Source organism: Telmatherina bonti, assembly GCF_933228915.1.
Source record: "Telmatherina bonti genome assembly, chromosome: 21".
In the NCBI taxonomy this organism is placed as follows: Eukaryota; Metazoa; Chordata; class Actinopteri; order Atheriniformes; family Telmatherinidae; genus Telmatherina; species Telmatherina bonti.
This window is the reverse complement of record NC_136630.1, coordinates 33169097-33187745: the sequence shown is the minus strand read 5'-3', so window position 1 is coordinate 33187745 and position 18649 is coordinate 33169097. Positions and strand designations below refer to the sequence as shown.

At 46.5% G+C, this 18649-nt stretch overlaps 1 protein-coding gene across 1 annotated transcript in view; it reads right to left on the bottom strand.

Annotated features, from left to right (window-relative positions):
* Nucleotides 1–9976, bottom strand: part of fmn2b (formin 2b) — a gene marked incomplete at both ends in the record, with an annotated part of 91762 nt that extends 81786 nt beyond the window's left edge. Inside the window, 2 exons of the mRNA XM_079260662.1 lie at nt 4275–4516; nt 8541–9976. Of these exons, the coding sequence (XP_079116788.1) occupies nt 4275–4516; nt 8541–9976 (1678 nt within the window). The remainder of the gene's footprint in view (nt 1–4274; nt 4517–8540) is intronic.
* Between the last annotated feature and the right edge of the window lie 8673 nt (nt 9977–18649).

Here is an 18649-nt window from a genome sequence, read left to right as displayed (position 1 = left end):
CATACTTTTTTTACGCTGAACAACAGCGTGCTTAAAGCATTTTGGCACCACTCCTTTTACCAAGCTTCCATTCACAAGATGTACAACAAAGGGTGCTATGGTTGGAAACACCTCTTTAAAGAGGCGCGGAGGAATGGAATCATCAGGTGAGCCCGCAGGCTTCATTCCACTAACAACCTTCTCCAAAATAGAGAGAGTCACAGGCTCCAACTGAGAGAATAAGGCAGTGCATGTGACAGAGTCAGACAGACAGACAGATTAAGGGGAAATAAGAGCCCTTGTGGTTACAACCTTATTCACAAAAAAGTTCAAAAAGTTCTCACACACTTTATGTGAGGCTTCAAGACTGTCAGATTGGGGGACATCAAGAGAAGCATTCACCAAATTAAAGAGAGCACGTGGGTTGTGCCTGTTAGCAGTAACCATATCAGAAAAATATTTTGACTTGGCTAATTTTACACATTTCTGATATCTGTGCAGACTGGCCTTTAACATTTGAAAAGAAATTTGCAACTTATCCTTTTTCCACTTGCGCTCAGCTCTCCTGCACTCACGTCTCGCAGCGCGAGTGGACTCATTTAACCAAGGCTCAGATTTAGGCTTTGCCCGCCTAGCTTTTAGCGGAGCCACACTGTCCAAAATAGACACACAGAGCGAATCAAGACGAATTGCGAACTCATCAACGTCACAATCAGGGCTCAAAAAATCACTAGATAAAATGGACTGGTTAAAGGCAGCGGAGAACTGAGCCGCAGTGGACGAGTTAACGACACGACAGAGGCGCGCAGGAGCGCACGGTTTATCTGCGTTGCACAAGAAAGGCACATTAAATAAAATCGGCATATGATCTGAAAACACAGCATCACAAACTTCCAGGTCACATATTGAAAGGCTGTACGACAACACGATATCTAATGTGTGTCCGTGTTCCTGCGTAGGTCCGGAGACAGATTGCACAAGGTTAAAAGTCTCGATAAGGTCCAAAAAGTCTATTAAACTAAAATATTAAACTTCTACTGTTTCCGTCTCACTTTTTCGGTTCGTATCTCCTCCTAGGGATTTGCCAGCACCCCCACAAAAGTTATATAAAAACGTGCGTCTCGATCGGGAATAGTGTGCTATGACTTTCGCTCTACAAAAGTCTTCCAGTCTTTATGTAATTCGCAAAGAACTGCGACTTTTTGTCCCATAGGAATGAATAGGATTTGACCGGAATGAGTGAAGAAAAAATCCCAAACCCAGCCTACTTTGGAGCTCTACAGCTCAGCCGTACTTTTACCTAGGAACATCATCCAAAGTTTAAACGGATCATGACAAATGAAACTTTAACCATCTCAAAGGATATTGTCATATCTTGTATAGTTTTGATGCTATCGTAAGTTAGATTTGATCAAAAATTTAAAAAATTGGCCAAAATCCCTCTCCACTATAGTCGCACTCTAAAAAATTAATTTCCAAAATCCTCAAACAAATGGCTCTTACGCCCAGAGTTTTTGCTATACACTCACAAGCTTTGGATCAAAATGTCGGGAACCAAGTTGGCTACAAACTGGACCTCGCTCTGAAGTTGCTCAGACGCACGGTTTTTGAGTTACGGAGCTCCAAAGGGGAGAAAGTCTACGTTTCCTCCCATTGAAGCTCCATTCAAATCTGGCTGGACTGTGAAATCGCCCTCATTTTTTTAACTCGCCACCGTTTAAATTCCTTTCACAATAGGGCAAAATAAGTTACATCCCTTTGTTCCCGAAAGTCTTCTGGTGCTCACAGTTCAAGAATTATTTTGATATGACTTTTAGTTTACAAACAGCGCTCGGTTGTTTGACGGCTTCATTCGGCCCCGAGTCATCTCTGTGCTCTGTGTCCCCGTTGCCATGACGACGTTAACGAGCAGGAAGCCGTTTGTGTGGAGGACTGGAATCACGCACACACATGCCCATATACAGTAATATACAGTGGTTCAGAGGAACTGGATGCAGTTATTGATCTATTCACACTGTTGATTGGTTTTTAATTGATATCACTCAATAAATGCTTATATACATTGAATATCATCAGACGTGCGCATCAGCGCACCTTTGATCTTTCTGTCCTGCCCATTTTTTTTTAGAGGAACACAATGCATTTAATGACAAGTCCACCGTTCTTTTATTGATCCACTCTTTTGGTTTTTAATGAATATCACTCATTAACTGCTGTCAGTCGGAAATTACAGACATGCACGTCAGTGTGCTTCTCCTCTTTCTTTACAAACACATTCACACACACCTAAATACACACCAAAACACAACGACACTCCTACGCACACCTAGACCCCTACCCACAGACTCTCTCACATACACACTATGCACCATACCTGTGTACCTGTCAGTCTGTTCAAAGCTCCTCCCTTACACACAGGAGGATGTTTTACTGCCGCCTCTCCCATACACCAGCTTGTAAAAACATCCACACTAAACATCATACTGTAGGTGTGTCTAGAGTTCACAGCCCCTCACACTCATCAGGACATCTGCCACACACACTGGGAGACGGGCAGCTTCATTGGCACCCATCAAAATTTCTTCAGAAATTTTCTAATTTGTTTTAGTTTGCAAGTCCACAAGGGCCAGAAGCAATCAATCATTTTCCACAAAGCCTTCATTCATGTTGTATTCATTCATTGTTGTATTGATCCTCTCAGATCAGCCTCTGCCAGAAACAAGCCGACAGAGAAAACGCCTGCGTCTGATTGGTCAGCTGCTTTCTTTGTAGAAACACAGACAGAACTTGAAAACAAACCACAGTAGTTACTTTATGTTAACACCAAACATCCAGCCGCACATGCTCCAGCCCAAATTCGACCCTGAAAATGAGACTCTGAAAGCAACCTGCAGCAACTAATATCTGTTTGGTAAAACTTTCCTGCTAGAGTTCAAACTAACGCTGTTTTTCATTTTTCTCTCATTTTATATTCGTGCTTGTCCTTGTTAATTGGTGCACATGTGGCAAATGTCCTGCCATGCCAACAGAGATGGAAAATGTCTGCTGGCAAGACATAGATAAGGTGCTAAATCCTATTACATCCTCCACATGAAGGGAGAACTTTGTTATTCCTCTCGAGGCTCCAAGAACAAGAAATAAATTCTTCTTTGTCCGGTCCGTTCCCTCCCCACTCCACGAGACGCTTCGTCTGCAGCGGGGAGGGGTCGCTGCGGGCGGCCATGTCTGCTTTATGTGCCATGAACCCGGTTATGTCCTACTTAACGAGCAACGTCATCCACGTAGTGCACACCCGCCCTGCCGCGTGTACGCCTGCCCTGCCCCAGGCCAAACATGTTGGTACTTTTGCACCACCTCCATCAGCTGTTTTATCAAAACAAATTTTTACCTGCAACAGGAAAAATGCAGAAGAGGGAACTTTCTGCTTCCTGCTTTTCCATGTTAAGTCCGCCCACCTCAAATGTTCGACCAATCACACGATACTTCTCGAAAGCCCTGCAAGAAAAAAGTTCTGCCAGCCCGATGTGTTGAGAACTTTCTTCAAACGCTTCCTGAGAACAAAACGACGTCATTTTCCTCTCAGGGCCTCGAGAAAAAGAAGAGAGTTCCGCTTGGAGCAGGGTTAACACCTTCATTCATTTTTAGCTACACTTGCTAAGCTAATCTTTTGAGTTGGAGTGGTGAAATATTGGCTGAATGTCAACACTGATCCCTCATTTACTATATAGGCCTACAGTATATAACAGACTAGAAAACTTATTCTCTTGGCAGTTCAGACACGAAAGGGGATTTTTTCTTCTTGGTCACTACCAGCTGTCCCCATGGCAACCTCCACATTATAATGCAGATTGCATTATAATCAGATTGCAATGTAAATAAAGAGCTTCAGATCATAAACCCAGATTCCCACTCTGCACCCCAACGTCACGTCCACAGCTCCATTTGGATAGCCGGCGGCACTGCAGGCTTACGCAGCACGATTAACTGGTCGCGAGTGAAAACAATGCTTCATCTGAAGAGCTCCGGTTCCTCATTCAGCAGGAGAAACCAAAGTAGCATAGAGACCAAGGGCAAAGCCTGAAAACAGAGTAGCCATCAGCTTTTATAACATGCCGAGCTAAAAGAAAAGAAAGTGAAAGTGACAGAAAAGATGAAAATGGCCATTAAACATGGGAGCTCCTGCAACAGGCAACCACCCATCATAGCACCATCTTTCAGTGGCTTCATGAAGTGGATGTGCTGCTGGAAGTATGAAGAGTCTTCCATCTCCAGAACAGCTGCTGTTATCTGCTTACCTGTAAAGACATCCTGAAAACCACAGAGGGAAGCCTGTCCACAGGAGGATCTTCTGGTAGCACAAATGGGCTGACTGCCTCCTCCTCTGTAGTCCAGTAGATATTCCCCTGAACCTCCTCCATCCTCCTCTCTGCTCCTCAGCCTCCTCTCCAGCTCCTCCGTCCAGTCTGCTGAGCGACTCCGAGAGTTAGCAAGGCTCTGAGAGCGCCGCCTGCGGGCCGGGTGACCTTCAGCCGGAGTCCTGTCGACATTGACATATTCTGCTTAGTTTTACCTGAAAGGAACTCTCCAAAAGCTCTGCCATTCCGGTTACAAACATGTTGCATGTATTCTCATCGTTCGCACACCGTCTACAGGTGGAAAATGAATTCAGTAGGAATAACTTTGGAAAGTCTACAACTAGAACGCCTCTACAACTTCTACACTAGTCTACCTACCTTCATGGAAGAGAGTGCTTGTGCGCAACTGTGATGATTATACTCTGGCAGTTTGTGTTTGTCACTGTATGCCTGAAGAAGTATAACCGATACGTGTTGCTGTAATTTTTAATGACTCTTGCTAAAGCATTTGGAGTACCTGGGCCTTGATTGTTCTGGCAATTTCTTTGAAAAGGACATACTTTTTCCTCTCTGTTTTGGAAAAAAACCCCCAGAATGGATAAAATATTCATGTCCATTGGGTGAGTTATTGCACCTTACCTCTGCAGTAAACACATCATGGACGTGGAGGAATAACAAGGTGGGGTGTTACCCTAACAGTGGTTCCCAGGCTTCCTGCAGGGTCCCGTTTCATCAACAACAACAGCGCCAAGCCAATCACATGACCCAAAGAAACATACGTCCTTCGTTTAGAGGCTTCATTGCAGACAACTGTAGTGAAAAGCGTGTCAGTGTTGTGATCCGTTCTGCTGGTGTGAAACGGTTTAAAGCAGGAATCGCTGCAGACGACTTTTCAGTGAAGACAAAGCTGCTTCAGGAAAACATCTCTGCTCCATGTGATAGTTGGTGGTTTATTTCTAAACGTGCAGGCTTTTCTTTGTGTTTACCATGGAACGTTACTAAGTGCTGTTGGAACTCGTTTGGCTTCATAATTCATGTCATGATGACAGTATTTTGATACATGCAGCACACCCTGGTCTCATCATTACCCACCTTTGATTATTACTTTTACTGGTCAAACAGGGGCAGATATGCTGCATCATATCTTCTTGTTGCTCTATCATCATTTCCCATCAGTACTTTTACAAATGTGTCCAGAGCCAAAACTCCCAAGTTTTACTTAGCCTTGCTGAACCCTCCCTGTTTTAACTCTGGGAACCCCCCCAGTTTGGGAACCACTGCTCTTATCTATCCAAGAGCTAATACCAAAATAAAATGTTAAAACTACAATATTTGTCCTAAGAGCTTCATGACACAATTAGCTTGTTTGTTGCTGATATTCAAAGTCAGAACAGAGACTCATTAGCCTCATGGCACCCAGTTGCAGCAAAACCACACAAGTATTCTGGAAATCCACCCTTTCTCCCACACAAAACCAGGAATTCGCCTGCGTGAAACTGATCATGGCTGAACCAGGTACAAGGCGGATTGTTCTGAAACATCTGCGTTCCATCAGGACCGAGTGACCACAACTAGAGGACGAGACGTCAACGTGACGAACACCATGCCAGGCTAAAACTGTGCAGTGGTGCTGCTCCAGACAATCCTGACTTCTTTACAGCTTTTACACCAGACTGCATTGTTTTATAACAGAGTTCCACGACTAACCCGTCAACAAGGCATTGGACAAAGGCTGGAAATAAACCTGTTCAGTGCTGAAATGTTGGTTCCAAAAAACAGGGATGGTTGTCTTCACTTTTATTAACAATATGTACACACGGTGTACTTTCACTTTTACTTTGGGAACTTAGTAATAATTGAAATTATACTTTTGTCTATTTATTTGGTTAATCATTTTGATCAATATTTCAAAGGTTTTTAATGATTTAGCTAAGAACCAAAAGAAACAAAAACCACAAAAAGAAAGAAAGAAACTGTACCATGTTGTTTTCCAAACACGCCAACTAAGATGTCAAGAAAATGTTATCTCATGTCTTCATGATGATCTCCAGCTCCAGATCGCCAGCTGGTAGAAAACCAGTTCCAGCAGAGAACTATGGTCACTATGGAAGCCAGTTCTGGGGCTTCATTTCTAACCCTGTGCGTAGCAGCGATGACTCCAGGCGGCGTACGTATGGAAACCAGAAAAAACATCCAGGTTTCTAAAGCAGCACGTCCCACGCCTGCTTCTTCCATAAATCAGGATCAACACTAAGCTTTGTGCACGTGAGGGAACATCTGGCCACGCCCACATGTTGGCCATAAAAGGTCATGCCGACGCCCTGATAAATATTAATCCATCTCATTTCCATGACGGTTCTGCAGGAAAAAAGAGGAATTTTCTGGAAAATGAGGAAGAACTTCTAACAGATAAAGCTGTAAAATGTAAAAGTATTTTATCTGGTGGAGACGGGATGGACATCAGCACCAGCAGAAAGACAGAGGAGGTCAGCAGGGAACAGATGCTGTCAGCGTCTCATCAGACCACCGGACTTATCCAGAAAGGACAAATAAAGTGGTCAGACAGTAAAATGTAGGGAGAAAGTGCATCTTGGTCCACAGGAGGAGGAAGGGGGGGCGCTGCCCACTCCCACAGATTAGAAGCTGGCGGGAAAATGAAGGAGTCCAGAGATACGCTGGAACAAAATGCTCCAGATGATGCTGGAAGTGCTTCATTCCTTTGTTTCAGATTATAAAATGAACGGACATAAATGAGACGTCTCTGACTCCAGTTTATTTACTGGGAACATACTGGTGTTCCTGTGTGTCCCAGCTGGGTTGCAGCGCTGCAGATGTGGTCGGAGAGGGGGGGGGCAGTGGTTCCACCTTGTCCCCCCAGCAGGCGTGTCCTGGCAGAGGAGGAGGTGCAGGAGACGGAGACATAAAGACAGAAATGAGACTAAACCTGTGAATAAATGAGAATTGTCCACCTCTGATGTGTTGCATCACTGCTAGACGTTTGGCAGCAGTTTGGTTCCAACATGATGGTTGGAGGTCGGAGACAACAGCGCTGGTCGCAGCTGAACGGGACACGTTACCATTTAGTAGCATGTTATGTAGCGTCTCCACTATCTGCACACATCTGCAGCTGTACAACAGGTTTCCTCCTGGGCATGGAGGCACCTCCACCTGCCTCCATCTGCCCGATGGCCGCTACACCACGTCTGGCTGTGGAGAACATCGTTCTGTTCCTCTGCTCTGGGTTGGGAAAAGGAGCGGACCCGACCGGTCAGTCCCTTCCCTTTGGAAGGTGCCGGACTGGAGTCCAGACTCTCCATGTTCCATGTCCACCAGCAGGGACAGATAAGCCACATTGGGGAGCATTTTATATCCAACCATCACTTCATGTTCTGTATCTGCAGGTGGAGGAAACACCTGAGCAGCCTGATGATGGGCTGTTGTCATGGCGACCGCCTCCTTCTACCTGCAGGTCTTCATGTAGAGCTTTATTAGTACGGCAGCTTCTGTACGACTTATTAACTGTGTGATGTGGCTTTTCTAACATGTAGAACTGCTTGGTTTCAGAACATTTTACTGCTGGACGTTTTACGTGCTGGAGGAACTTTTTCTCTTCTTCTGCAGATGCTGTTAATGTCCAACATTCTGGGGGAAAGTTTACATTTCATTTGGAACAAATGGCTCAGATTTCTCTTTATTTCCTGCCGTTTCCCGTTTCTCCAGATGTTGTCGTACGCCGGGGTCAGAGTTGGCGTGGAGGTCGGGACGTTTTACCGCCAAGTCCTGCTTTTAGAAACCCCAGAAGTGGACTGGGACTGGCGTATGCCAGGTTTTGTTACAGCCTTAGAAATGAGGCTCCTGGTCTCCATCGCGACCTCATACCAGCAATAATCTACCTTTTGCCACGGTTTCAGTGTCTGCTCTGGACATGAAATAGAGTTTAGATGTTCAAATGATGATCAAGATGAAGGATTTTCTAATGAATGTTGGTGGTGCCATGTGACCGTTTCCAGTTCCTGCTTAATCCTGTGTTAAAACCAGTTTTCCAGGCAGCTGCTGCTGAAGTCGCCGAGCTCGGTAGATAGACATTATTTTAGCTATAAAACCATGTCCACGCCAATTTACTCAAATAATATTTAAAATGTACCAAATCTTAAATATTTGACCATCAGGTTGAAACCAGGTGACATCGGGCATGCAGACAGGTACCTGTGCAGGTGATGGTGGGCTCTGTGGGGAGAAAGGGGGCTGTGGGACGGAGACAGAGCTGGTGAGTGTCCTGGGGAGCTGAGCTGCCTGGTGGTGGTCTTGATGTAGGAGGGGAAGATGGGGGGGTAAGGTTTCACCACATGGCTGGAGTGGGTGGACCTAAGGAGTTGTTTGGCCAACTTGGGGCTCTCGTTGGGGGGTGTCGCAGTGAAGCAGATGCTGCTCCTCCTGCATATCTGGTCTGAAGGGGGGGCACTGTTGAGGGTAGCAGTGCTGGGTTCAGGTCCAGCTTTCAGACAGTCCTCCATGGACTCAGCACTGGCCCCCGACCCGAGCGGCCGCTTGCCGCCCTCGCCCGCTGTGCCTGAGTCCAGCCTGTCTGCAGCTTTACGACTTTTACTGATGCTGTCTGGGAGGGGCAATGTGAAATCCGCCCCCCCGGCCAGATCCAGGTCTTCTCTTGGAGGGATTTCTTCTGCACTGTCAGGGATGCTGTTACCACAGGTTGCCGTGGCGATGGGGCTCACGTCTGCGAGACGGCGCTGCTGCAGCAAAGCGTGCTCGCCGTTTGTGCCTGTCGCAAAACAAGAAGAGGCTTCTCTCGCCAGGTAGCCGACCTCCCCGTTGCCCCGCCCCCCCGGCCCCGGGTCTGGCAGCCTGACGGATTCAGACGGCGTTCCCGTCTCCAGGAATGACAGGGCATCAGATCCCAGCTCTAACTCAGGGGTCCCATCAAGCCCCTCCGGGGAAGCGGACTGCAGGAAGCTGTTACTCTGCTCCCCCCCCCAGCTCGGATGTCCTCCTGCTGCTGGTGCCCCCACCACGGGGTGAACCCCTCCATTCAGCTGCTGATGCTGGAGCCTGATAGTGAGCTGGATGTCAGCCAGCAGGTCCTCGTGGTCAGCAGCAGAATGGAAGCTGTAAATGTCTGTGTCCGAGCCCGAGCTGCCTCCCTTTGTCCCCCCCTCCTCCAGGGGGGAGTTAGCTGCTGATGAGGCTTTCCGCCGCCCCCCCTGCATCTGTCCTGTTTCTCCACTTTCATCCCTGGTCCTGTTGGGAAGCGCTGCCTCCTCTGCAGACAGCTTCTGGGTTGTTGTGCGTCTGGCTTCATGCTGAGACGATAAAATGTCCTCCTTTGAGCCCGTTTCTGACGAGCAGGCGTCCCCTTTCCCTTTCAGGTTGCTCTTCCTCTTCCGGATGGAAAAAACAGACGACTTGGACTCAGCTTTGTTTTTCTTTTTGCATGGTCCTGTGCCTTGCCCCCCCCCTGCTGCTCCACTGCCCGCTGCTTTACCCCCGTTCTTACAATGGGCTTTCTTTCCCTCCTTTTTAGAAACATCCCCCCCTCCCTCTCTCCAACCTTCAGTCAGTGAAGGGTAGCTCCCGTTCCCCGATGCTGCCGCAGCCTTCCTCTGCTTCGCCTCCTGATTCCCCATGATGAAGCAGATGGAGCAATGGCTGACTCGCTTTCTTTCACATCATGCCTGGGAGAGCTCCTCTGTCCTGGGGGGATTTTAGATGTTGTCGGGGGAAGTGTTGCTGCTGGTGGAGGCAGAGCTGCGGCTGGTAACGGTGTATTTCCTCCAATTTTCTCCAGGTTGTGTTGTTCAGTGATGAGAGTTGTTTTCCGGTGACGGAGGCAGTGATGCTGGAGAGACATCCAGAGCCCTCCTACTCTCCCTCCCTGTCTTACCCTCCCCCCAACTCCTCCTTCCGTCTGCTGAAACAGGCATGCAAGCACTGTGTGCAGACTGGGAGAGATAGAGAGCAACTGGGCGAGATACTGGAGATGCTGCTGGCGTATTTCAGGTGTTATGGGATGTGACATCATCCTCCAATGCTTTTCTTACTGCAGCTCATGACATATTCTGACTGCATTTCCCATGATTCTCAGCCTGCCACTTACATCTTCCATGGTCCCTATTCAACCATGCAGCTCTGTAGATTTGGATATCGCTTAGGCCAAAACGGAAATCATCTTCTGTTTTAAAAACACCCTTGATTTCATGCTTGTAACATGTTTGTCCTGCATGATGAGGATTTATGCTGCATAAAGTCGAATGTATTACATTTTTCAGCACTGATCAGTACAGAACCTCATAGAGTCAGCCTGATTAAACTGTTTGCATCAGCTCCATCTTAACATGATCCACCAGCTCCATCTTTACATGATCCATCAGCTCCATCTTAACATGATCCACCAGCTCCATCTTAACATGATCCACCAGCTCCATCTTAACATGATCCACCAGCTCCATCTTAACATGATCCACCAGCTCCATCTTAACATGATCCACCAGCTCCATCTTAACATGATCCACCAGCTCCATCTTTACATGATCCATCAGCTCCATCTTAACATGATCCACCAGCTCCATCTTAACATGATCCACCAGCTCCATCTTAACATGATCCACCAGCTCCACCTTTACATGATCCACCAGCTCCATCTTAACATGATCCACCAGCTCCACCTTTACATGATCCATCAGCTCCGTCTTAACATGATCCACCAGCTCCATCTTAACATGATCCACCAGCTCCACCTTTACATGATCCATCAGCTCCATCTTAACATGATCCACCAGCTCCATCTTAACATGATCCACCAGCTCCATCTTAACATGATCCATCAGCTCCATCTTAACATGATCCACCAGCTCCATCTTTACATGATCCACCAGCTCCATCTTAACATGATCCACCAGCTCCATCTTAACATGATCCACCAGCTCCATCTTAACATGATCCATCAGCTCCATCTTAACATGATCCATCAGCTCCATCTTAACATGATCCACCAGCTCCATCTTTACATGATCCACCAGCTCCATCTTTACATGATCCACCAGCTCCACCTTTACATGATCCATCAGCTCCACCTTAACATGATCCACCAGCTCCATCTTTACATGATCCACCAGCTCCATCTTTACATGATCCACCAGCTCCATCTTTACATGATCCACCAGCTCCACCTTTACATGATCCATCAGCTCCACCTTTACATGATCCATCAGCTCCATCTTAACATGATCCATCAGCTCCACCTTAACACGATCCACCAGCTCCATCTTAACATGATCCACCAGCTCCACCTTTACATGATCCATCAGCTCCACCTTTACATGATCCACCAGCTCCATCTTAACATGATCCACCAGCTCCATCTTAACATGATCCATCAGCTCCAGCTTAACATGATCCACCAGCTCCACCTTTACATGATCCACCAGCTCCATCTTAACATGATCCACCAGCTCCATCTTTACATGATCCACCAGCTCCACCTTTACATGATCCATCAGCTCCACCTTTACATGATCCACCAGCTCCACCTTTACATGATCCATCAGCTCCATCTTAACATGATCCACCAGCTCCATCTTAACATGATCCACCAGCTCCATCTTAACATGATCCATCAGCTCCATCTTAACATGATCCACCAGCTCCATCTTAACATGATCCATCAGCTCCATCTTAACATGATCCACCAGCTCCATCTTTACATGATCCACCAGCTCCATCTTAACATGATCCACCAGCTCCAGGTTAACATGATCCACCACCTCCATCTTTACAAAATCCACCAGCTCCACCTTTACATGATCCATCAGCTCCATCTTAACATGATCCATCAGCTCCAGCTTAACAAGATCCACCAGCTCCACCTTTACATGATCCATCAGCTCCACCTTTACATGATCCATCAGCTCCACCTTTACATGATCCACCAGCTCCACCTTTACATGATCCACCAGCTCCATCTTTACATGATCCACCAGCTCCATCTTAACATGATCCATCAGCTCCAGCTTAACATGATCCATCAGCTCCAGCTTAACAAGATCCACCAGCTCCACCTTTACATGATCCATCAGCTCCATCTTAACATGATCCATCAGCTCCATCTTAACATGATCCATCAGCTCCATCTTAACATGATCCACCAGCTCCATCTTTACATGATCCACCAGCTCCACCTTTACATGATCCATCAGCTCCACCTTTACATGATCCACCAGCTCCACCTTTACATGATCCACCAGCTCCATCTTTACATGATCCACCAGCTCCATCTTAACATGATCCACCAGCTCCAGGTTAACATGATCCACCAGCTCCAGCTTTACATGATTCATCTGCTCCACCTTAACATGATCCACCAGCTCCATCTTAACATGATCCACCAGCTCCATCTTAACATGATCCATCAGCTCCATCTTAACATGATCCACCAGCTCCACCTTTACATGATTCATCAGCTCCACCTTAACATGATCCACCAGCTCCACCTTAACATGATCCACCAGCTCCATCTTAACATGATCCATCAGCTCCATCTTAACATGATCCATCAGCTCCATCTTAACATGATCCATCAGCTCCATCTTAACATGATCCACCAGCTCCATCTTAACATGATCCATCAGCTCCAGCTTAACATGATCCACCAGCTCCAGGTTAACATGATCCACCAGCTCCAGCTTTACATGATTCATCAGCTCCACCTTAACATGATCCACCAGCTCCATCTTTACATGATCCACCAGCTCCATCTTAACATGATCCACCAGCTCCATCTTAACATGATCCATCAGCTCCATCTTAACATGATCCATCAGCTCCATCTTAACATGATCCACCAGCTCCATCTTTACATGATCCACCAGCTCCACCTTTACATGATCCATCAGCTCCACCTTTACATGATCCACCAGCTCCACCTTTACATGATCCATCAGCTCCATCTTAACATGATCCACCAGCTCCATCTTTACATGATCCACCAGCTCCACCTTTACATGATCCATCAGCTCCACCTTTACATGATCCACCAGCTCCACCTTAACATGATCCACCAGCTCCATCTTAACATGATCCACCAGCTCCATCTTAACATGATCCATCAGCTCCATCTTAACATGATCCACCAGCTCCATCTTTACATGATCCACCAGCTCCACCTTAACACGATCCATCAGCTCCATCTTTACATGATCCACCAGCTCCACCTTTACATGATCCACCAGCTCCATCTTAACATGATCCACCAGCTCCATCTTAACATGATCCATCAGCTCCACCTTTACATGATCCACCAGCTCCACCTTAACATGATCCACCAGCTCCATCTTAACATGATCCACCAGCTCCATCTTAACATGATCCACCAGCTCCATCTTTACATGATCCACCAGCTCCACCTTAACACGATCCATCAGCTCCATCTTTACATGATCCACCAGCTCCACCTTTACATGATCCACCAGCTCCATCTTAACATGATCCACCAGCTCCATCTTTACATGATCCACCAGCTCCACCTTAACACGATCCATCAGCTCCATCTTTACATGATCCACCAGCTCCACCTTTACATGATCCATCAGCTCCATCTTAACATGATCCACCAGCTCCATCTTAACATGATCCACCAGCTCCATCTTAACATGATCCACCAGCTCCATCTTAACATGATCCATCAGCTCCATCTTAACATGATCCACCAGCTCCACCTTTACATGATCCATCAGCTCCATCTTAACATGATCCACCAGCTCCAGCTTAACATGATCCACCAGCTCCATCTTTACATGATCCACCAGCTCCACCTTTACATGATCCACCAGCTCCATCTTTACATGATCCACCAGCTCCACCTTTACATGATCCACCAGCTCCATCTTTACATGATCCACCAGCTCCATCTTAACATGATCCACCAGCTCCAGCTTAACATGATCCACCAGCTCCATCTTAACATGATCCACCAGCTCCACCTTTACATGATCCATCAGCTCCACCTTTACATGATCCACCAGCTCCACCTTTACATGATCCATCAGCTCCATCTTAACATGATCCACCAGCTCCATCTTAACATGATCCACTAGCTCCATCTTAACATGATCCATCAGCTCCATCTTAACATGATCCACCAGCTCCATCTTTACATGATCCATCAGCTCCATCTTAACATGATCCACCAGCTCCATCTTTACATGATCCACCAGCTCCATCTTAACATGATCCACCAGCTCCAGGTTAACATGATCCACCACCTCCATCTTTACAAGATCCACCAGCTCCACCTTTACATGATCCATGAGCTCCATCTTAACATGATCCATAAGCTCCGGCTTAACAAGATCCACCAGCTCCACCTTTACATGATCCATCAGCTCCACCTTTACATGATCCATCAGCTCCACCTTTACATGATCCACCAGCTCCACCTTTACATGATCCACCAGCTCCATCTTTACATGATCCACCAGCTCCATCTTAACATGATCCATCAGCTCCAGCTTAACATGATCCACCAGCTCCACCTTTACATGATCCATCAGCTCCATCTTAACATGATCCACCAGCTCCATCTTAACATGATCCACCAGCTCCATCTTAACATGATCCACCAGCTCCACCTTTACATGATCCATCAGCTCCATCTTAACATGATCCATCAGCTCCAGCTTAACATGATCCACCAGCTCCATCTTAACATGATCCATCAGCTCCATCTTAACATGATCCACCAGCTCCAGCTTAACAAGATCCACCAGCTCCACCTTTACATGATCCACCAGCTCCATCTTAACATGATCCACCAGCTCCATCTTAACATGATCCATCAGCTCCATCTTAACATGATCCATCAGCTCCATCTTAACATGATCCACCAGCTCCATCTTAACATGATCCACCAGCTCCATCTTAACATGATCCATCAGCTCCATCTTAACATGATCCACCAGCTCCATCTTAACATGATCCACCAGCTCCATCTTAACATGATCCACCAGCTCCACCTTTACATGATCCATCAGCTCCATCTTAACATGATCCATCAGCTCCAGCTTAACATGATCCACCAGCTCCATCTTAACATGATCCATCAGCTCCATCTTAACATGATCCACCAGCTCCAGCTTAACAAGATCCACCAGCTCCACCTTTACATGATCCACCAGCTCCATCTTAACATGATCCACCAGCTCCATCTTAACATGATCCACCAGCTCCATCTTAACATGATCCATCAGCTCCATCTTAACATGATCCATCAGCTCCATCTTAACATGATCCACCAGCTCCATCTTAACATGATCCACCAGCTCCATCTTAACATGATCCACCAGCTCCAGCTTAACATGATCCACCAGCTCCATCTTAACATGATCCATCAGCTCCACCTTTACATGATCCACCAGCTCCATCTTTACATGATCCACCAGCTCCACCTTTACATGATCCATCAGCTCCATCTTAACATGATCCACCAGCTCCATCTTAACATGATCCACCAGCTCCATCTTAACATGATCCATCAGCTCCATCTTAACATGATCCACCAGCTCCATCTTTACATGATCCATCAGCTCCATCTTAACATGATCCACCAGCTCCATCTTTACATGATCCACCAGCTCCATCTTAACATGATCCACCAGCTCCAGGTTAACATGATCCACCACCTCCATCTTTACAAGATCCACCAGCTCCACCTTTACATGATCCATCAGCTCCATCTTAACATGATCCACCAGCTCCATCTTTACATGATCCACCAGCTCCACCTTTACATGATCCATCAGCTCCACCTTTACATGATCCACCAGCTCCACCTTTACATGATCCATCAGCTCCATCTTAACATGATCCACCAGCTCCATCTTAACATGATCCATCAGCTCCATCTTAACATGATCCATCAGCTCCAGCTTAACATGATCCACCAGCTCCATCTTAACATGATCCATCAGCTCCATCTTAACATGATCCACCAGCTCCAGCTTAACAAGATCCACCAGCTCCACCTTTACATGATCCACCAGCTCCATCTTTACATGATCCACCAGCTCCATCTTAACATGATCCACCAGCTCCAGCTTAACATGATCCACCAGCTCCATCTTAACATGATCCATCAGCTCCATCTTAACATGATCCACCAGCTCCAGCTTAAAAAGATCCACCAGCTCCACCTTTACATGATCCATCAGCTCCATCTTAACATGATCCATCAGCTCCATCTTAACATGATCCATCAGCTCCATCTTAACATGATCCACCAGCTCCATCTTAACATGATCCACCAGCTCCATCTTAACATGATCCACCAGATCCAGCTTAACATGATCCACCAGCTCCAGCTTAACAAGATCCACCAGCTCCACCTTTACATGATCCACCAGCTCCACCTTAACACGATCCATCAGCTCCATCTTAACATGATCCACCAGCTCCACCTTTACATGATCCATCAGCTCCATCTTAACATGATCCACCAGCTCCATCTTTACATGATCCACCAGCTCCACCTTTACATGATCCATCAGCTCCACCTTTACATGATCCACCAGCTCCACCTTTACATGATCCACCAGCTCCATCTTTACATGATCCACCAGCTCCATCTTAACATGATCCACCAGCTCCATCTTAACATGATCCACCAGCTCCATCTTAACATGATCCACCAGCTCCATCTTAACATGATCCACCAGCTCCAGGTTAACATGATCCACCAGCTCCAGCTTTACTTGATTCATCTGCTCCACCTTAACATGATCCACCAGCTCCATCTTAACATGATCCACCAGCTCCATCTTAACATGATCCATCAGCTCCATCTTAACATGATCCACCAGCTCCACCTTTACATGATTCATCAGCTCCACCTTAACATGATCCACCAGCTCCACCTTAACATGATCCACCAGCTCCATCTTAACATGATCCATCAGCTCCATCTTAACATGATCCATCAGCTCCATCTTAACATGATCCATCAGCTCCACCTTAACATGATCCACCAGCTCCACCTTAACATGATCCACCAGCTCCATCTTAACATGATCCATCAGCTCCATCTTAACATGATCCATCAGCTCCACCTTTACATGATCCATCAGCTCCATCTTAACATGATCCACCAGCTCCATCTTAACATGATCCATCAGCTCCATCTTAACATGATCCATCAGCTCCACCTTTACATGATCCATCAGCTCCATCTTAACATGATCCATCAGCTCCATCTTAACATGATCCATCAGCTCCACCTTTACATGATCCATCAGCTCCATCTTAACATGATCCACCAGCTCCATCTTAACATGATCCATCAGCTCCATCTTAACATGATCCATCAGCTCCACCTTTACATGATCCATCAGCTCCATCTTAACATGATCCATCAGCTCCATCTTAACATGATCCACCAGCTCCATCTTAACATGATCCATCAGCTCCAGCTTAACATGATCCATCAGCTCCATCTTAACATGATCCATCAGCTCCATCTTAACATGATCCATCAGCTCCATCTTAACATGATCCACCAGCTCCACCTTTACATGATCCATCAGCTCCACCTTTACATGATCCATCAGCTCCACCTTTACATGATCCACCAGCTCCATCTTAACATGATCCACCAGCTCCATCTTTACATGATCCACCAGCTCCATCTTAACATGATCCACCAGCTCCAGGTTAACATGATCCACCACCTCCATCTTTACAAGATCCACCAGCTCCACCTTTACATGATCTATCAGCTCCATCTTAACATGATCCATCAGCTCCAGCTTAACAAGATCCACCAGCTCCACCTTTACATGATCCATCAGCTCCACCTTTACATGATCCATCAGCTCCACCTTTACATGATCCACCAGCTCCACCTTTACATGATCCACCAGCTCCATCTTTACATGATCCACCAGCTCCATCTTAACATGATCCATCAGCTCCAGCTTAACATGATCCACCAGCTCCACCTTTACATGATCCATCAGCTCCATCTTAACATGATCCACCAGCTCCATCTTAACATGATCCACCAGCTCCATCTTAACATGATCCACCAGCTCCACCTTTACATGATCCATCAGCTCCATCTTAACATGATCCATCAGCTCCAGCTTAACATGATCCACCAGCTCCATCTTAACATGATCCATCAGCTCCATCTTAACATGATCCACCAGCTCCAGCTTAACAAGATCCACCAGCTCCACCTTTACATGATCCACCAGCTCCATCTTAACATGATCCACCAGCTCCATCTTAACATGATCCATCAGCTCCATCTT